This window comes from Pithys albifrons, chromosome 10 (assembly GCF_047495875.1).
Source record: "Pithys albifrons albifrons isolate INPA30051 chromosome 10, PitAlb_v1, whole genome shotgun sequence".
In the NCBI taxonomy this organism is placed as follows: domain Eukaryota; kingdom Metazoa; phylum Chordata; class Aves; order Passeriformes; family Thamnophilidae; genus Pithys; species Pithys albifrons.
Genome location: NC_092467.1, coordinates 6,188,501 through 6,210,088, shown reverse-complemented (window position 1 = coordinate 6,210,088; position 21,588 = coordinate 6,188,501). Strand labels below are relative to the sequence as shown.

General features: G+C 45.5%; 1 protein-coding gene across 9 annotated transcripts in view; it reads right to left on the bottom strand.

Annotated features, from left to right (window-relative positions):
• The window catches only part of RASAL2 (RAS protein activator like 2), a 179,966-nt gene that overhangs the window by 66,144 nt on the left and 92,234 nt on the right, over positions 1–21,588 (bottom strand). For 8 of the 9 annotated variants that reach the window (XM_071564738.1, XM_071564739.1, XM_071564740.1 and 5 more), the window contains exon 3: positions 14,835–14,958. In XM_071564738.1, the coding sequence (XP_071420839.1) occupies positions 14,835–14,958 (124 nt within the window). Of the gene's footprint in view, positions 1–3,177; positions 3,276–14,834; positions 14,959–21,588 lie in introns of those variants that run through there. The other variant, XM_071564743.1, reaches the window with a different exon arrangement.

Here is a 21,588-nt window from a genome sequence, read left to right as displayed (position 1 = left end):
TTGGAGTGACCTTAGGACATACCAGGCCAGGGCTTTAAGAGAATGAGTGACATAAAAGCTGTCACTAAAACTATGCTGTATTTTTTACAGTTGGCATTTTTTCTGTAGCCATTACCCCTGGAATCAAACAAATCCGGGGACAAGTACAGCCTCTAGTCTAGAAATAGGACCTGGCCATCACAGTTCAAGTGCAACTGAGGTTGGAAATCTGACTGAAGCCTACTCCAAAAAAAGGACCAAACCAAGCAGGGAAATTAATAAATAAATAGAAAAAATATTTCCAATCTCCTCTTTTCTGAGTCAGACTTTCATTTGTCAATCCTTGTGGCTGGTGACACTTCTGAAGGTTGCCCAGGGACTTGACTCTGAGCAAATGTGTTGGTGGAGCTGTTTCACTTCTCTGGCAGGTGTCCATGTCCCAACACTGCCCTCCTAAAGTCCCTGCTGAGCACACTGCAGGTGCAGGGAGAGGAAAATGCAATGTTGTGTGTCACCACAGCACAGCCACTGCCTCAGGACCAGAATGCTCAGCTGTGGAAGAATGGATATCAGTACCAATTTCTTCACTATAAGGATGTCAAGCACTGGGATGGGCTGCCCAGGGAAGTGTTCAAAAAACATGTGGATGTGGCATTTCGAGACATGGTTTAGTGGTGGCCTCAGAGGTGCTGGGTTAATAATGGCTGGACTTGATGATTGTTGAGATCTTTTCCAACCTTAATGATTCTCTGGTTCTACACAGACTCACCACAGCCATCTGGAGCTGCCACCATCTGCTCAGAGAACCACCTATTTACTTTGCAACCCCATTTTTGCAGTTGCCACGATAATTTCAGCACCACTTCCCATTAAAGCCATAACATACATGCTCCAAGTCTGCAGACCATTTCACATGTGGAGGTGATACTGCTGAAACCACAAGCACTGCCTGTAGTTGCATGATTTGCTTCTTGACTTCCTGTGCAGATTTTCTTCTCCCTTACCAGGAGCAGTCACCCATATATGCAGAAAATTAAATGGAAGGGGATCATTAGCTTTCCCTTCTGCCATTGGCCCAGTTTCAAATCCCACCATTATCAGCTCTCCTAAGAAACATTTGTGCTGTCTGATGCCAATTAGCCAAGAAATCTAGATAAAAGGAAGTATTCCTTTCGTGGAGAATTAAAGCTTGGACATGGTAGTACCTCTACAGGCTGGAAAATGAATCTGTCTCTTGATGCCAAGGAGCCATTTACAATGCCCTGTAACTCGCTGCATCCCAGAGTTCTCTGACTTGCAATATTACACTTATTCCCAGCTACCACCAAATGGCAAGGGGCAGGTCAAGGCTCAGTGTCCCAGAATGTTCCTGCCTCCTGCTTACACACAAATGGAGCTGATTTGTTCCCATGGGCTTTAAAGAGCCATGACAGATCTTTCTGACACAAGTCACCTCAAGCATTCGTTGCAATTACACCATTTCCCCCCTCTCCAGGGATTTTAGAGAGAGAAAGAGCTGAGAGCACCCACAGAGTACCAGACAAAGCTGAGCACAACATGAAGAATTTGCAGGGATGTAAGTTGCTGCTCACGTCTGCCTTCCACAACTGCTCAGTATTGTACTCCTACTTCACTACCCTATTAACATGTTAATTGTATGAAAAGAGCCCCCAAAAGAGACAGGAAATTCTAAAGGGAACCTCCTGGTAACCACCCCAAAAATCACCCCAATGAAACTTGGAAGGGATGGGCATTGTGGTGCCTTGAGCTTTTCTGAGCAGTTTGCCAAAAGTTTGCCTGTTTTTCAAAGCAACACGTGTTTGTCAAAAAAAAAAAAAAGCTAAGGCAGAAGGTTTTCATTTTCTGATCATGTAATTCAAAAGCAGCTGCAGAACAAGCCCACTGGTTCAGGCTAACAAAAACAGTCTCTCCAAGTTAGTGAATTAGTATTCACCCTGTCTACGGATAAGGAGGAAAATGACTAAGGAGGATGTCGTAATCAGCACCTATTAAAGGTTTCCAAGGTAGAAAACATTTGACTCAGGAGATTTCATTCCCCGTTTCCTTAGACAACTTTTATTGCTTTTGTACCTACTGAAAAATATTTAACTATATCAAAAGGCAGGAAATTGAAATGCTTTCCAGCTCGCTATCACTTCATGCATTTTGGGACAAAAGCTGCTGGAAAAGCAAGTGGCATTGCTAAGGCAGGAAAACAAATCCTCCTGGTTTTATGAGCAACCTGTAGGATTCTCTGAGCTCCTTTGATTCACCATCACTTGCTGGAGGACAGGAAGCCAGGCGGGCAATATCCTATGCTGGAGACATCATGCAATGCCAGCCACAAGTAAACAAACACTGACAAGTATCCCCACAGTGAATGGGCATGTCTGGCCTTAGCCAGAAATCCAGTGTAGTTTAAAAATGTACTGACTCGTGTGAGGTAAGTAAAGGCTTTTGGTGAAGGAGAAAAAGAAGCCTCATGATTTAAGTGGCAATAAAATAGAGTTTAAGCTCTGAAAGCTGTTACAAAACCTTGTTTTTCATCTTTGCAACTACATGATGCCTGAATACTACCATTTCATTTCTGTACTTGCGAGCAGAGAAGTACCAGAGAATCACAGAATCAAATGGGTTGGAAAAGACCTCCGAGATCATCAAGTCCAACCCTCGGTCCAACTCCAGGCCCTTCACCAGATCATGGCACTCAGTGCCACGGCCAAGCTCAGCTGAAAAACCTCCAGGGATGGGGAATCCACCCCCTCTCTGGGCAGCCCATTCCAATGCCTGAGCACTCTCTCTGCAAAGAAGTTTTTCTGCTCTCCAACTTCAATTTCCCCTGGCAGAGCTTGAGCCCATCGTGCCCCCTTGTCCTATTGCTGAGTGCCTGGGAGAAGAGACCAACCCCCACCTGGCCAGAACTTCCCTTCAGGTAATAAGACACTTTTCCATTCATCCCATTAAATCCATGTAAACATCTCTTTAAAAACTTGCATATAACGCCGAAACAACAAAGAGAAGAGTTGATACATGCCTGCACCATGGATAAAAACCCTTCAAGTTTCTAGTTGCTTTGAGTCTAGTCCCTTTAAATCTCTGTGCCTCCTACCTCATCCCGCCTGGGAAGTGCCTCATCCCGCAAGGGAAGTGCCGCAGCAACACCATCCCCTGGCTGGTGCCGGGAGGGACCTGCCTCACCTGTGCGCTGCATCCTGCGGGAATCCTGCTACCTCCAGCATGGTCCTGCCAGGATGCCGAGCGGAAAGCCAGCGGAGCCTCTGCACACACGCTGTTCCGCTGCCTCAGCCGGGCTGGAATGCAGCAAAGCCAGAGCCGTGCAGCGCCGGGCACTCCGTTCAGCTCCTCGGCTCGGGCTGCGCTAGAGCCGCCCTGCCCAGAGCCAGCTCGGTCCGCCCCGCAGCGGGGGCCGCTCCATCGCTCCTTCCCCGGGGAGCGTGGGGAGCTGGGGCAGCGCCAGCGCCCGGGTGGGGTGCGAGGGAGGGCTGTGGGCAGGAGCAGGCACTCCTCTGAAGTGAAAACCCGCCTGATGCTGCTGGGAAAATGCAGCGATTTCAAGCAGCTGGCCCTCCCAGGCTAAAAACAGCTCCAGGGAAACTTAAGAGGGTGGTAGCACTGCAAACACTGTCCGGACTGCGAGAAGCCAGGCAAGATGGAAACATCAGCTGGACGAGGAAGTAGAATCATAGAATGGATTGGGTTGGAAAAGACCTCCCAGATCATCAAGTCCAATCCTTGGTCCAACTCCAGTCCTTTTTCCAGATCATGGCACTCAAGGCCATGGCCAATCTCAGCTGAAAAACCTCCAGGGATGGGGAATCCACCCCCTCTCTGGGCAGCCCATTCCAATGCCTGAGCACTCTTCTCTGCAAAGAAGTTTTTTCTGCTCTCCACCTTCAATTTCCCCTGGCAGAGCTTGAGCCCATCGTGCCCCCTTGTCCTATTGCTGAGTGCCTGGGAGAAGAGACCAACCCCCACCTGGCCAGGTAGTACATCTGAATGTGTTTGAAAAGCTGCACTTCGTTTGAAGATGTTTCCCCACTTCAAATTCTTCTACAGCTTAGGAAATACACAGCACCAAAAAAAGCCCCAAGAGTGACCTAAACAGGGAACTTTCCCCCGCTTTGTTTTCTGCACCGTCTTTTTTTGGTCTTTAAATTCAAAGACCTGTAGCTTTGAAAGTGAAATGGTGAAGTTTGATGCCAGATGCATTTTCCTGAGCTTTGTTCTTTTTTTTTATTTTTTTTTTTATTTTAGAAGTGTTGAGAGCTGAACTGCCAGGCATAGCCTTTTTATATATTTACAGCTCTTTAAGGCACAGAAGCCAAACCCTACACAGAGTTTGGTTACTGCTGCCATCACACTGTCCTTTATACATTATAATGCCCCTGACAGAAGAGTGTGTCAAGTTGGATCAGCTTAAAAGTCTGTGGTTTGATTCCCAGCAGATCCCACCTGCCAGTCAGGGAGGACCAAAGCAGACAAACACAAACACAAGAGGAATGCAAAGTTGTCCAGCCTGTTGCTAAACAGGCTAAAATTGCTCACCAAGACCTAAGGGGCTGCATGCTCTCCCCTACCTTCTGCTTGAGAATGATTTTTTTCCCCCTAATTTTCTGTATTTTTCCCTAATCCTCTCTAATTCCTTTTTAGTTTCCTTGAATTTTGCCATTTGATTGCAATATAATACTCTCCTCTGATTCAGTCCTTTGCTCCACCTCTTTTCTTGCAGGGTTACCTGAGATGAGCTTCTGGACATTCTCTCAGGTCAACAATTTCCCACACTCTCAGTGTTTCCCCTGGAATAAACAGTAGCTTTGGTCTCCCTCCCTCCTGCCAAGGCTCACGTGAAAAATCTACGGGAAAAGCACGGCCTAGCCCTTGGGAAAGAAACTTGTTGAATGGGTGCTTAAACAATACTGAGTGCAAAATAAATAACAGAAAATTGTAAGTGCTCCATGCCCTCCAAAGCCAATCATTAAACTACACCCAGGGAGACTGCACCAAGAGTAGCACTGGAAAATAAGCTCAAAAAAAAAAAAAAAAAAGACATCCTCCTTCAAAAATCTGTCCCTAACAGTCCCTATAAAGGACTAATTGGTTTGACCTGCTGCTTGGAAAGGCCCTGTTAGTTACTGGAAACAGCAAGGAAAATGGTCTTGGGATCACAGCGGAGCCAGAGTTTGCAGAAGAGCAGCAAAAGCTTATAAACTACTGAGATCTCCTCTCCCTCATCACCCCTGCACCACAAAAAACCCATGACTGCTCTGGTAATTACACAGCACACTTCATTCCACAGCTCTGGCCCAGCTACACCCACAGCACCACAGAAAAGCATCTCTCCCGAGGGTGGAGCTACATCAGACATCCATGTGTACCACAGGGCAGGAGGGAAAAGATGGAAAGATTAAGGACTGGGACATTAAAGTCAGTCTGTACATCTCTGCAAGACTTCTAATGATTTTATGGGCTTTTTGCTTGTTTTCTGTTTCTTTTTTTTCCTCTCCATTTGTCAGGTTTTGTTTCTATATTTTCCTTTTTCCTTTCACATCATCTGCCATCTTCTGTTTTAAAATCAAGTTCAAACAGAAAGTTTCTACCTTTGGATCCAGCTCTGAAATCAGGCCATAATCTGCCTATTTCTCACAAAGAAGGCATTTTTGGTGATGCTGGAAGGTTCAGTCCTCGTATCTATTTTTTTCAGTCTGACAACTTGCTGTATAGACCTCAAAAAAGAGAGTTCTGAAATGCTGATGGGTCTGTCCAACTCAAGCAAATACACCTGCACTCAATTAGGCAATTAAGCCGGGGGGAGGGGGAAAAAGCAGGTTATATGAGCACCTGGAAGTATTCTGAAATCTACCCAGATTAAGAAATTTGAAATGCTGTTTGCATTGTCTAGGAATAAAAGATGCTTCCAAAAGACTGTGGCATTGAATAAAAATTATTAATAAACCTTGGTAATATTATAATATGACTTCTACTCAAGTATCAAGATTTTCCTGCTACTGTTGTAGCCTGTCCATGCCACAGAACGGAGGAAAAGACCATCAGTGAGAAGGGACAAGTGAGATAAATGGAGTTTTCAATTACCAGATCTTCACCTAAACTGCATCCAGCTCACAGAAAGCTCCAGGAAATATTTGCAGTTCCATCCAGGATGAAAAAACAAAGCAGAAAACCCCTCCAGTTCTTCCCTGGGTGATGCACAAGATAAAGCAGCCTCAAACATGCATCAAGAATTATTAGCCTGTAGCCAAAAGCACTTTACTGGACACCAGTTGTATCTTAATGCACATTAATCACAGCTAGAACATACAGTGCTCTCCATCTCCAAGGCTGCTTTTGGGAATCAGGGATTTGCCACAGAGGTGCCTGGTAGGAGAGTTCCTGATGAACTCCAGCAGAGTTCAATAGCCCAGTTTTCCTCTGTGGCTTTATTATTTTTCCTTTAAGCAAATTATCTCTCTGCTGTGCTGCTGGAACATTTGTGTCCATTTTGCAGATAAAAATCATGGGTCTAATTCTCTCCTCTCCCCTTGTGCTGCGAAAGAAGATCATTGGCAAAAGGGCAGCAGGTCAGTAAAATACCCACTACAAGCTTGTGCTGTGGCTCCTCCCTTAGAACAGAATCACAGAATGGATTGGGTTGGAAAAGACCTCCGAGATCATCAAGTCCAACCCTTGGTCCAACTCCAGTCCCTTTACCACATCATGGCACTCAGGGCCACGGCCAATCTCACTTGAAAAACCTCCAGGGATGGGGAATCCACCCCCTCTCTGGGCAGCCCATTCCAATGCCTGAGCACTCTCTCTGCAAAGAAGTTTTTTTTGCTCTCCAACTTCAATTTCCCCTGGCAGAGCTTGAGCCCATCGTGCCCCCTTGTCCTATTGCTGAGTGCCTGGGAGAAGAGACCAACCCCCACCTGGACAGAACTTCCCTTCAGGCAGTTCTAGACAGTGATGAGGTCACCTCTGAGCCTCCTCTTCTCATATTTGCACTGTTGAGTATCAATTTATACTAAAGCAATAAACTGATCGGCAACTCATACTGAGGCCTGAACCAGATTTAATTACATCAGTCCTTTTAAATTTAGTTCAACAGTTCAAATTAACTCTAGGCAAGATAAGGAAATTCAGGCTGTGGGAGGGAAGGCTAATTTTCCATTAAGTGTTAAGCCAGTTGTTACTGAAGGAAAAAAGGCAAGTATACATGGTTGGCTGAAGTGTAATTACTTTTTGCCACAAGATCAAACAACTATAAAAGAGAAGCTATGAAACCGAACAGTCCACAGTGAGTTCATGCATGATTTGAGGTAGATTCCTCTAAAGAATTTCATAAATAACTTTTTATTGTTGTTCTTGAGAAAAAGAAGGAAAATTATAGCTTCCTTCAAAATAAACTGAGGTTTGGTTAGAGCACAGGCAGCCAAGCTGCCCCAGATGGCCCAAGAGCCACCAGTTTTTAGCAATTATCACTACATTGCACAACATGCTCTCCTTAAAAAGTGTTCTTGATGCTCATCTCACAAAATTTTAATATCTCCAAAGTGATTTTTTGTGTGCTCTGCAAGTAGTGGGCAGGGATGTAAAATACATTTCCAAGGGAAAAAAGCCTTAATGGATTATGTGTCAATATTAGAAAGTTAAGATTATGTGTTCATACCCCTGTTAATCTCTGCCCTAAAAAGGTTTAAGATCTAAACAGATAAAATTTGCCGCATGATGAAACTTGGCTCTCAGCACAGATGATCTGTGTGCAAGGGAATAAAGTTTAGCAGCATTCAGAACAAACAAAATCCTTTGGCTTGGCTTGTGTTACAGAAGAAGAAAGATAGCAGCTTGGCAATTTTCTGTATACAAATAACTCCCATTGCCCAGGGGAATGTCACTGAGATCCAGGCATCCTGTTTGTTACATCCAACCTCCCTGGAGTTGGTTTTAATTTCAAGCAGAGTTGCCTAAACTCTTCAGCCTTCCAAGGCAGGCAAATTGCACTGTACATTGTCCAAATTTCACATTACTTCAGGGCTTTTCCCAAAGTTTCCTAACCTCTTTTGTGGATGCAGAAGATAGAAGGACACTTTCCACACAGTAGCCCAAGAGCAGCTGCATTTCACAGGAGGTTTTTTAAAACACATCTAAAGACTGAAGAGTTTTGGAATGTCAATTGATTTTGGCATAACCACACTCCCTACTAATCATTCCCAAGTCACAGCACTAGGAGATTGTGACCCAAGGCACCAGGCAGAGAAGCAGCAAAGGATGGAGTCGTTAGCAAACCCTTGTTTGTGTAATTACACGAGCCAAAAGCTTCAGATCCTGGCTCACTAAAGGCTCCCCCACATGGGTTTGGCAGCACTGCCAGGTCCAGGCTGAAGGGAAGCAGAGAATCATAGAATGGACTGGGTTGGAAAAGACCTCCGAGATCATCAAGTCCAACCCTTGGTCCAGCTCCAGTCCCTTTACCAGATCATGGCACTCAGTGCCACGGCCAATCTCACTTGAAAAACCTCCAGGGATGGGGAATCCACCCCCTCTCTGGGCAGCCCATTCCAATGCCTGAGCACTCTCTCTGGAAGGAATTTTTTTCTGCTCTCCAACTTCAATTTTCCCTGGCAGAGCTTGAGCCCATCGTGCCCCCTTGTCCTATTGCTGAGTGCCTGGAGAAGAGACCAACCCCCACCTGGCCAGAACTTCCCTTCAGGCAGTTCTAGACAGTGCTGAGGTCACCTCTGAGCCTCCTCTTCTCCAGGAATGGAGCCATGGGGCTCCACATGTCCAGGACCCCCTGGAGCCCATGGAAACACCACGAGGTGCAGGACGGTGATTTCTGTACCAACCTCATTAAAGTATCACCTTTCAACTGCTGGGGACATTTAATTGAGATTTTTGATACAAAGCACAAGTCAAAAAGAAAAAAAAAGTCCCCAGCCACTCACTGGGGGTTGCTGAATTACCCCATGAAGGGAACAGGTATGAAGGCAGCAGATCCTTCAGGCCTGGTTTGCACAGAGGAGGATGTACAAACACATGGACGTACAAACACGCTGGTGCAAGCCCAGGTCGGGCAAACCCAGGGAGCTGCAAACAAGGCAAGTCAGCACATCTGAATCCATCTCCCTGCCAGAGATACTGCTAAACACACCTCACAATTGGAGGGCTAAACCCAAAGCCCTGTTTTGTATCCCTGCCATGGATAACAGTTGACAGGAGATGGATGTTTTGCATATGGCAGCACAGTGAAGAAGCAGACAGTGCTGGTGGGAAAATTACTTCATCCCTACAGCTGAGATTTCAGGGAGCTGTAAAGTACAGTTTTTCATCCCTACTTTCTAACAGGTATTCTTTGTAGGCAAAGTTGAGCAGTGGAAGGTGAAGGACAGACCTCTCATCAGCATAGTTTTGTTAGAAGTTACTGGATTTCCATTATGTCAAATTCCTGCATATTTTCTAACCAAATCTTTACTGAATATGTAAAAATTGGTGCATTGCAGTTTCTTCCATTGACCAGGTCACAAACAATCACTTTTTCTCCCAAATGGCTGTTTCCCTCTCCCCTCCTCTAAAAGGAGTAACCCTTTACAGGTATTAATCCTAAAACTCAGTGCACAAGGATCATAATTATGTTGTGAACATGGAGTAAATCTATTTATTCTTTCATCACAAGTACTTATTCCAGTTGGAATACAAAGAAAGCAAGGCTCAGCTTTGATTGTTTTAGCTGTAAACAACTTTGTCTTAGAAACAGCACTTACTGAAATCACCCCAGAAATGTTTTCAGCCTCTGTCTGTTCTCTCCTGCCAAGTTTTCACCTGAAGGAAGAGCCTGTGCTGGGTGTTTTCCTGGAGCAATGCTCCCCAGGCAGGAGGGCTCAGCAGAGGCTTGCAGGAACTGTTCTCAGAGGTACATACCAGGCAGCAAAGAAAGCAGGCATGGCTTAACTGATCCTCTGTTGCTCATTCCCTTTCCAAGCCTCCGGGTTTTCAAACAATAGGGAGGCAGGATTTCTGCCCAGCTGACTGACTGCTCACCTGGGAGCAATGCAGTTTGGGCCTGGTATCGAAGCAGATCAGTGCTTCAATCTTACTGCCACTGACTCAAGGGGAGGACAAAACTAAAATCTGCAAGGAGCATTTTCACCTCTGACCTGCTTTCAGCACTCTCAAGAGCTTCATATTCAGACTGAGAAAAAACAGGGTTAACTTGTTTCACCTGGTGAAACAGTCTTCGTTTTCTTCTTGGATGACTTCATGACCAAAATACAAAAAAAGCATCAACACTAGCCTGGCTAAAACTCAGACAATCTCAAAAACTCTCTCCTTGATAATGCTCTTTCCTAACAGTTTAAAATTAAAAAACCCCAACAACAACAAAGACCAAACCCCAAAGTGTTCCCTTGCTTTAAATCCCTCCTGATATTTTCACTTATGCAGGCAAAAAAAATGTCTTATTAATGCCACAAAGCTGCCAGAATCCAAACTTTTGCTGTGTATCTTCTCCTTAACTCTCATTTACTGTGAGCAGGTGGTGAGAAGGAAGCAGAGTAAGAGAGAAGAGGGTTATTTTGGGAAAGGAAGTGCTGTTACTAGCCTGTCAAACAGTATGAATGGTGGAAATCTGAATCATGCTTTTACTGTCTGAATGGTTAATTCCAATATGCTGTTACAAACAACGATCCCTTAAAAGGATGTAATCTCCCTACCAGGAAAAAATACACCTGTTAGAAAAAGAGCAGGATCTGAAGCAGAAATGGAGGCAATAAGGAGACAGACCAGCTTGAGTTCCTCTTGCTGACATTTCTGTGCTGGTCTCCAGGGCCTGCATCACACTTCATAACAGAATTGGCCCATTGAAAATAACACTTGAAAGAAGAAGGATAGAGGCTGTCAAGCTGGAGTTAGGGAGAAATTACAGCCACATTTTTAGCTTGGAAGCTCCTCTGAGTAAGTGCTGCCAAGATGAAATCCTAGCAAGTAAATGACATATTTAGAGTGTGCCTGTTCACTCACAGAGGTATTACTACAATGAGAGGGATTAGGTACCAAGGAAATTTCATGGCATATATTTAACGGATGGCTTGCTGACACAACTCAGTGTACAGTGCACCTTCCAGACAGGAATTAAGAATTTCAGCATCACAAACAACCTCTCCACTGCCTGCAAGCAGAGGGCAAGCTCCTAAGCCTGTAGTAGATGGTGAGTGCCTCTAGAGTTAGTCTTAAAATGATCTTATTAGTTTGCAGTGTTTGAACCAGTCCCTTTCTGTCCTGTGTTTCCTCTCTGTGTCCGGCTCTCCTCCGAGGTGACCACAGTGGTTCCTGCCTGCACAGAAGGGATGGCTCAGCTGCTCTTCCGGCAGCTGCTGAACCATCACAAATTAAAGCTTACTGTACTGAAGTATGTGGAAATTGGTGCCTATCTTAGTACCCAGCACTGTAAACCACGGTGGTTCAGCAGCTGCCTCACCAACAGCTGAGCCAACCCTGCAGCAAAGGGTGAAAAATGGGAGACACGGCAGGACCGGCTCCAGCAGCTCTTGGGTGAAGCAAACTTGACTTCACGCTGACCTTTGGAGGGTTACACGTCTTTTCCTTCAATTTCTCAGCTGGAACGTGGGTAGTTTCTCTCCCACACACTTCCTAGGAATGGTGCTACAAGGATGTGTGCATAATGCTTTACAGAATGCCACAGAAATTTGCAGAATGGGTTCTACTGCTGAGTATGCAGAGCCCCTGAAGAACATGTGCTGTTCCAGTTGCTCCAGTAAAAAAAGATTCTCATACAAGTGATAACTGTATTTCTACAGATGAAAAAGAGTCTCTTCCCCTGATTCCCACCCTTTTATTTATTTTTAATAAATATATCTGTTAATCACAAGAGAGATATGGCAACCTTACTTAGAGAAAAAAGCAAATGCCATTGCTATGCCCTCACCTCTGCACTAGAGCCATTTCTAAGGAGCTCTCCTGAAAGGAGTAATTTCAGGGATCATCCTAAGATGCAACACCTGCAATTGCCATGTTTGTAATCAGTAATCAGGCATTGGAATGGGCTGCCCAGAGAGGGGGTGGATTCCCCATCCCTGGAGGTTTTTCAACTGAGATTGGCCGTGGCACTGAGTGCCATGATCTGGTAAAGGGACTGGAGTTGGACCAAGGGTTGGACTTGATGATCTTGGAGGTCTTTTCCAACCCAATCTATTCCAGGATTCTATAGTTTTATGTTATCCACATGCTTCCCTGGGACGAGCTTGATATTCTTATCAGCTCCCCAAAGCAATTTCTCTGCCTGATATTGTAGCTGCCTCTGCTGTGCCTTTCAGCTTTGGGTGTCCATTCCAAAGCTATTTTAGTGCAGTTGTTATCTGTACTGCTTGTGATACATTCTGGCTGCCACCATCTGTTTCTTTCTCTGGAAAAAGCTGTTCAATGGTTCCCTTCACTGATGTGTCCTCTGGCTCAGTATCTTGACACAAAGCTATTCCCACTGCTTGCTATCAACCCACTTTTCTCCATTAGCAGGAATTCTGTAATCGTGACAAGAGCCATTTTTAACCAGGATGTGAAAACAAGGGAACTACCCAGGGCACTGCAATCAGGGGTTATATATAACCCTCCCTCCCACTCACCCTCATCCATCCTCACAGTGTGGGCATTGCTCAATTTTCCCCCTCCCACTGCAGACTCACTTGCTTTAGCTACACACTTTGTGACACCTGGTATTCACTTCAGTTGGAGCTCTCACATGGAGAAGACCATGTACTCTTGTACTTTTAATATATTCCTGTCAGGCACACATCAAATAACACTCCACAAGATGCCACATGCATTTAAAACCATAGCAAAATATACAGTAAGGCAAATACCAAACAGCAGAGTCATCCATTCTCTGTGGCCATTCAAGAAAAAGAATGTTACAGGGTTCCATTTAAAAACATAACACTGGGATTTCCAGCTATTGAGATGCTCAGTGAAGTCTAGAAATTCTTCTACACAGTTTTTACACATGGTAGAGAAGAAGACAGCATTTAGATCTTAGATTTTAAAGGTCCTTCTAGCTTGTGGAGCTGCAAATAATATTGCCTAGAGGAGGCTGGTTGCAATACAATTCTTCATTCACCTGACTAGCCACACACCTGGAGTGAGCACTTGGCCTGTAACATTGTGTAAATGTGTTTAATACTGATTTTAGTACCAAACAAGAAGGAATATCTGTTCACATGGCAAAACAAGGTGACCATTCAGAGCTGCATTTGAAATGCTGCAAACACACCCAGTCTATTTATGTCACTCATCCCAAAGGATTTTGCAGTTTTCCCTCCTAAATCCTCAACTTGCCCTGTTTCTTTTCAGCCTTCTAATCCAATTAAAAAAAAAAACAAACAACAAAACCCAAAAGCCCTATATGCCATCCCTAAATAAGTAAGTTACATAGTGACATTGGCAAGTACAAATAAGTAAGGACTACAGTTGCACTGTGTTAATTATCTATCTACAAGAGTGAGATTTTACTTACTAATGTGCAACACACTCACAGAATAAAATTCTTGTGGAAAAAAAGCACCCGAGGCTGTGAAATGCAAAATACCTTACATGTTCTTCACCTTTGATAGCAGTTATCAAGGCTGTTTTATGTTTACAGATGCATGTTTTTTTCCTCATGGCTCACTCTCTCCCAGAAATGACATTTTTCACAGCTGAATTAAGGAAGAATTGCTCCTAGATCTCACCAGCCTATGCCAAGGACAGCTGCTTGCACAGGTTGGGAAGAGAAAGAAGAGTTCGCTTGTGTGTGGTTGCTGCCTCTTCCTTTTTTTCTGGAAAGAGCTGGAATTATGTTCCTTTTGCAACCAAAGGTGTGGTGGAATAAAGAACTGGGCCAAACCTGGACCTGGGAAACCACTGCAATAAAGCTTTTTCTGTAATTTTCAGTACCTGCCCGTTCTTCAGCTTTCCCTAAATTTCAACATGGATAATTATAGCCTACAGCAGGCAGATGGTTGGTTCTTTTAGGAACTGCACCTTGAACAGGCATGAGCTAAGTCAGAGAAAAACCTGTTACTCGGTGCTTGTTGTGAAAATACGAAGCAAAGGAAATTCCAGAGGTGAGGTAAAACACAACCACCTACCAGTTCCAAACCAGTGGGAACCACTTAGAGCCATCTGCAAAAGCTGCTTTGCACTGACCCACATCCAGCACTTAAAAACCCCTGGTGAGTTTAAAACCAGAGCTACAAAGCTTTCTGTGTGCTACAACATCCATGCCCCTCTGGTATCCCATAACAATCTCAGTGATGGTGGGATAAATCCTGATGTTTGGAGGTCGTTTTGCTGGGGATAAAGGAGAGCACTCTGGACTCTGACTCCCCAGGTCGTGAGTTTGAGTCTCAGTGGGACCGTCCCCTGGCATTAAATGCCTCCCTGCCATCCCATCCTGTCAGATCTCGGATGCTCAGCAGGGTCAGCCCCGGTCAGTACCGGGTGCTGTGACAGTCCCAAGGACTTCACCGTCACTGTCCAAGCTTGCTTGGCCATGGCAGATGGACCTTGGGTCTGAAAGGGTGGGGCCAGTTCTGTGCACGCTGAGCCTCACCTACACAATCCACTGTGCAGGCTGGGAGGGCACATGGGGAGAGCCCTTCCCAAATCTTTGTTCACGAAGTCTGGCCATACATACATACATTTACACACAAAGCCTGGGCTGGAGGAGCTGCAGGACCTCCCCGTCCTGCGGCGGTGCCCATCCATCCCTCCAGAGCGCTGCCCGGGCGGCGTGCCCCACGATTACAACTTTGCAGCCATCAATTAATCCCGTGCCTGGTGTGTGTCCTTACCTAGTTGGGCGGCCCCCTCTGCCGGGTACTCGGGGAACTGGCCCTCGGAGGGCACACTGACCGTCCGGCGCAGGCAGCGCCCTCGGGATGGGTCCTGCGGCTCCGGCATCCCTTCCGTGGGCACCTGCGGGGAAACGATGCCAACAGCTGTTAACTCGCCACCAGACCACGCTGTCAGCTTGCCAGCTCGGTAGAGAACTTCATTTTCTACTCATCGGGTGCAGTTTGGTATTTCTGACCTTACCACGAAATTCCAGAGGCTCCCCGGGAAAGCAGGGCAGGGGGGAGGAGCACAAGGTGTGCAGCAAACTGCGCCCCAGGGTATCCAGTCCCAACACAGCCCACCCCTTTGACCAGCGAGGCAGCCCCTGGGTCCCCAGTGCCACACCCAGCCTGGCCCATTCCCACAGTGGGGAAGTCAGGTCAGATGGCTACATCCAAAGCTTTGGAAAAATGAAACTTCCGACAGCTCCTTGCTGGCTACTGGTGTGGCACAGACAGCCCCAGGCTGCAGAAAGCATCCTCCAAACACAGAATCACAGCAAGGGACCCACAAGGATCATCAAGTCCAACCTTTAGCCCTGCACCAGCGTTGGTGAGGCCACACCTTGAGTGTTGTGTTCAGTTCTGGGCCCCTCAGCTCAGGAAAGAGATTGAGGGGCTGGAGCGGGGCCAGAGAAGAGCAACGAGGCTGGAGAAGGGACTGGAGCACAAGTGCTGTGGGGAGAGGCTGAGGGAGCTGGGGGTGTTTAGCCTGGAGAAGAGGAGGCTCAGAGGTGACCTCAGCACTGTCTAGAACTGCCTGAAGGGAAGTTCTGGCCAGGTGGGGGTTGGTCTCTTCTCCCAGGCACTCAGCAACAGGACAAGGGGGCACAGGCTCAAGCTCTGCCAGGGGAAATTGAAGTTGGAGAGCAGAAAAAACTTCTTTGCAGAGAGAGTGCTCAGGCATTGGAATGGGCTGCCCAGAGAAGGGGTGGATTCCCCATCCCTGGAGGTTTTTCAACTGAGATTGTCCGTGGCCCTGAGTGCCATGATCTGGTAAAGGGACTGGAGTTGGACCAAGGGTTGGACTTGATGATCTCGGAGGTCTTTTCCAACCCAATCGATTCTGTGATTCATCCCCAAGAGTCACACCATGAGCCTGACAGTATCATAAAACATTCCTCAAGCTCTGTCAGCCTTGGTGCTGTGACTGCTGCCCTGGGGAGCCTGTTCCAGTGCCCAAGCACCCTCTGGGGAAAGAACCTTTTTCTACCAAGACCCCTGATCATCATGGTTTTGACCACAGTTTTGCAGGTTCTTTGCATGGTCAGACGATAATTTAGCTCCGTATAGTGAATTACTGGACTTGCAATTGATTCCATCTGGACAATTGTGCCACTGAGTTACTGCTGTAACCACTCAGGTAACTGTGCTCCTCATCTGTATTTGTCACCACGATGTTGTTTGGAGCTGTTTATCCTTAAAGCAGTCTGGGGTCTGTTACCAATCTGGAACCTGTAGCCTGGTGGGGCTGCCTTAAGCCCTTTTATTCAACAGCTGGAAGAAACCCAAAGATGAGGGAGATTCAGCATCCAGGGGCTGAAGGGAGGCCCAAAGCATCTCAGCCCACTTTTGATGAGGACTTTGGCTTCAACAGTACAGCTGCAATACATGCCCTATGGCAATTTCTTTTCACATAGATACGTCCCAGTCAGCTTGCAGCTAAAGGAGTAGAAACCCCTGTCCCATTTCTTGTGCTGCTTATCATTTCATATCTTCCATCATCTCTGAAAAATTAGTATTAATAGCAAACAAAAATATATCATTCATTTGTACTGAAGGTTGTAAAAGATCTACAAGATACTGCACTATTTTAGAAAAGGGCTGCACTACAATGGCTCTCAGTTCTGGCATTTCCTGACTTCTAAGCACTTAGCATTCTCTTAAGGTCATTTTTTTAATGCTATTTATTACTACACTGGTCTATTTGTCATTTTCCAAAACAAGTTTCCCAAACCCCCAGTGCTTATTCTGTTCAGACTATTGTCTTTGCTGGTAGATTTTTACAGCAGCTCCTTTGCTGCACGATCTCTGTGCAAAAGCCCATTAGGAAGTTAAACAGAGACTAATTTTATCAGTTTATGCCACATTCCTTCAATCAAGTTCACATATTAGATTTTCAGTTCTTATCTGGTGGCTCCACTTAGTCTTGCTGCCTTCTAAACATTCTTCTGCTCCGCTGCCTCTCCCGATTTCCTTCAGAGCATTTTCTGGTGGGATGCTACAAACCACATTTCCACATCAGTTATCACCAGTACCTGCTTCAGCACACCTTAAAAACATCCAGATACCACCCTGTGATCCTCCTCTCTCAGTGAACTTGTTGCATCTACACCTAACCCCTTGCTCCAGACCAATACAGTTCCTACAGGGTTGATTTCTCCACTATTAGATTATTTTTCTGAGGAATGAACAATCCCTTTTTTTCCAAGCACATCTCTTCAGTACCTGTGTGTGCTTTCATACATGGGTTGGCAGGAAGGTTCTTTTAATCCACTGACACAAAAAAAAGCACTACTACCACCCTGATAGCAGCACTCAGCAATAGGACAAGGGGGCACGATGGGCTCAAGCTCTGCCAAGGGAAATTTAAGTGGGAGAGCAGAAAAAACTTTGCAGAGAGAGTGCTCAGGCATTGGAATGGGCTGCCCAGAGAGGGGGTGGATTCCCCATCCCTGGAGGCTTTTCAACTGAGATTGGCCGTGGCACTGAGTGCCATGATCTGGTAAAGGGACTGGAGTTGGACCAAGGGTTGGATCTCAGAGGTGTTTTCCTACCCAGTCGATTCTATGATTCTAATGGGGACACTGTGGATGTGCTGACTTAGTGCCACGGGTGAGCAGGAGGGTGGGCGTGGAGCCCCTTCAGTCTGACTTTAAAATCTTTGTTGTTTTAAAGTAAAACTCCTTCAAACCCATAGTGTCAGTCTGTATTGACAAAAAGAACTCCAGAGACTGCAGGACCAGCATTTACCACCTAGCATGAACCAGCCTGCTCTTAAAAATACGGCTTTGTGAACATTTAAAATCAGCTTGGTTGGCAGCTCTGCATCTTTTGGGGCTGGACTTGTTAAACAGGTGCATAAACTGCTCTGTGGTCAGGCAAATGGATCCATGGATTGGGAGGCACCAAAACACAGGGCAGTGCACAAATAAATGCCGCATAAAGACCAAGGCAGACATCAGCAACCTTCCCAACACTCCTCTGGCCCCTGACTTTGCAGCAGGCAGCTCAGCAAAGGACTGAAGGGAAGGACACAGCCTTGCAGAGTCAGGACTCTAACGGTGATTCAGGCTTTCAGCAGTATTTTTTGCCCCATCCAGCTTTGTTATCCTGTTCTTTGCTCTGCTCAGACTTCACCAACCTGGGAATTGTCTGACCCTGAGCTGACATGCTGAAACTGCTGGTTCAGAGCTGGGCTCTGAGCTGTGTAAGTCTGGGATAAAAAGGTACGAAAGGACAGTGCAAATGCTGATTATGGTGCAAATCTTAACAATTTTCATCACAGGTTATGATCCCCTGACAAATTTCACAATTTAACAAGGATGGATTCAGGGCTGGACTCTAAGCCCTTGAACAGCATCCCACCTCACCTGAACATGCTTTTTAAGCCTGTATTGTGGATTTCTAGAAGTTTGATGATGAGGAGATTTCAGAAGAAATAGGAGTAAGAGCTTTACAAGCATTTAATGCCTCTTAAAGGCAAACTAAGATAGCCTCTGTATAAGAAAACAAGGAAAATGTTTTTTCATGGCAGATAAGATTTTTCAAGATTTGAGAGAGTGATTCAAGGCAAAAGCTTGAGAACCTGCAGGCTCTTATGGACTGATAGAAAGTTTAGAATCATGTCAGCAAAACAGTTAAATAATGCAGTTTAATTTTTACCTCCCTTCAGAAAGAAGTTGGCTAAAATTTTGACATGGAAATCCACTTTTAAAATGTTGACAGCAAACAATTCTATGGGCTTTTGGGAAATATATAATTAAAATTGTTTGAGAACTGAAGCAAATCTCTTCTTATGACTGCTTTTAGGTTTGAGAAACTATTTTTAGGTAAAATGTATTTACTGTAAGATCCCAAAGTGACAAGTCCTTTGAGAATGGCAGTGGGTGTTTCTGAAGAGCATCCCCTGGGGCTCCACACATCAGTGTTTGCTCTTGGAATCACCACTGTTGTACCACTGCTGGTGTCAGTGATAGGAGATGGCAGAGCAGGAAAACACACCCCAGGTGTCCTGCTGCTGGCCCCTGTCACCAGCACCAGGGAGTAGCAGATCATGTCACAGCCAATGCAGGTCTGTGCTGTCCTTTGCCCTCGATTAAAACCACCCCCAAATCCAAGAAGGAAGATGAGGTTTGGATGCAGCGAAGAAAAAGGACGAGTCTAACACAGTGCAAAGACTTGTGCATCTTCATTTCCAACTAACACAAGACTAAAACATTCTGCAGGCCCACAGCCAAGGTACTGACAAAGACTAACCAAAGAGCAGCCCAAGTTCTGGGCCCCTCAGTTGAGGAAAGAGATTGAGGGGCTGGAGCGGGGCCAGAGAAGAGCAACAAGGCTGGAGAAGGGACTGGAGCACAAGTGCTGTGGGGAGAGGCTGAGGGAGCTGGGGGTGTTTAGCCTGGAGAAGAGGAGGCTCAGAGGTGACCTCAGCACTGTCTGGAACTGCCTGAAGGGAAGTTCTGGCCAGGTGAGAGTTGGTCTCTTCTCCCAGGCACTCAGCAATAGGACAAGGGGGCACAATGGGCTCAAGCTCTGCCAGGGGAAATTGAAGTTGGAGAGCAGAAAAAACTTCTTTGCAGAGAGAGTGCTCAGGCATTGGAATGGGCTGCCCAGAGAGGGGGTGGATTCCCCATCCCTGGAGGTTTTTCAACTGAGATTGGCCGTGGCACTGAGTGCCATGATCTGGTAAAGGGCCTGGAGTTGGACCAACAGTTGGACTTGATCTCATAAGTCTTTTCCAACCCAATCCATTCTGTGATTCTATGAAACCCAGATGCAGCTGCTTGTCACATCCCTCACACAAGTGCTGGGCATGGTGGTGTCTATCAGAAAACACCCTTCAAGAACACTCATTCCCAACCCTTGTTTAAATAGCACTGATTTTGCAGACACTCCTACTGTACCCTCACAGCCCCCTCCCTGCGGAACATGTTTCACAGAGTAGATGGAAACATCTACACCTTCCTGACAGGGGGAAATCTTCTTCATATTAAAAATACTTGACTTTATGTGCATCAACCTAGACCTGTTCTCCTTGTCTTGGAAGATGATGTTAAACATTATCACACCAGGATATGCTGTAGTAAGTGCAGATCTCCTGTCACTCAGGACTCCTAACTTGCTAAACTGTCTCTCATGTTTCTGCTGGGACTCATTTTCTTTCTACTTACTTTTTGGGCATTGATCTCTTCCTTTCATTAAAAATGTTCATTCTTCAGTCTCATCTATTCTCATTTTATAAAGTTGACAAGGTGTCAAGTAATTAATATTTTCCTACGCTGCACAAGATACTGCCAGACTATTTTTGCCTAAGTAATTACAGATATTTTTGGATCAAGCTGTACTTCAAAATGCCTCTGATTTCCAGCCTACTCTTGTTCTTGAACAGCACAAAAACTCTCCTGCACATACTCTATTCAAACTGCCTTGATAAAAAATCCATAGTGATGGGATGCTATGAGAAAAGTTTTCTTTACTTTTTATTTGTTACTTTATTTATTTTACTTTTTTTTAATTTGCTTTTTATTTCTGTACTGTTCCATCTTAAAAATCTGTGCCACTCATAGTGCTGTATTTTAGCAGCATAACTGAAAGCAAGCAAACAGCATTATACCTGAAACAATTAAGATGTCTGTTTGCAGTTTGTGTCTCTGACTTGGACACATACTTGCAGAGTGATTTTACAAAGTACCATAAAACCAAACATTTCTGTCCCTTCCAGTTTCACACTGGCCAATCATCTTGGATTTTTGTTCCATGCAGTAACAAAGCAGATGCAGGGAGGATAAAACGAGATGCTTCAGACTTTCACCTTCATGCCAGCCCTGCGATGATGGAAGTGCTCCCTCTGGGCTCCCTACACCTTTATGCCTGCACTGAAGTCAGGAGGCAGGTTTACAGATCTGTGCTGCCTTTAACTACCTTTAAAAGCAGCAAGAACACAGGAAGATGTAATGGCAGACTCACAGACAGGCTGTAAAACTCCAGGAGGGAGTTTGCACACAGTTTGCTGTCACCTCTTCCATTGCTGGTAACAGCAATTCCTTCTCCCTCCATGCTCTCCTATTTACTAATGGGTATCTTTCAGTCCCTCACATTGTTTCTAAGACCCTATTTAGCAGTCTAAAGAAATTCTGACCTACTCTGTCAGCAATTACCATGTGTAGGCAAGAACCCATCCAGCTCCTCTTGCCTATAACCTTGTTTTAACAAAACACCTCCTCCAGCATCACCTGTACAATAATTCTACTCCAAACACAGTCTTCAATTTTCCTCTCTACGTAAGCTCCCTCTTCCTCATTAAGCTGGTCTGTTGCTGAGGCTCCCTGTACCTGTGGTCCCACTCAGGGGCTTTTTATAATTCCCCTCCTACATACTTTTCCATCATTATGCTCTTAACAAGCATCTCTCCCCACTGCTGCCCTAGGCCTTTGTGCACTCTTACTTCTAGATCACATTTCATGGAGCCTCTTTCAACTCTGAATGA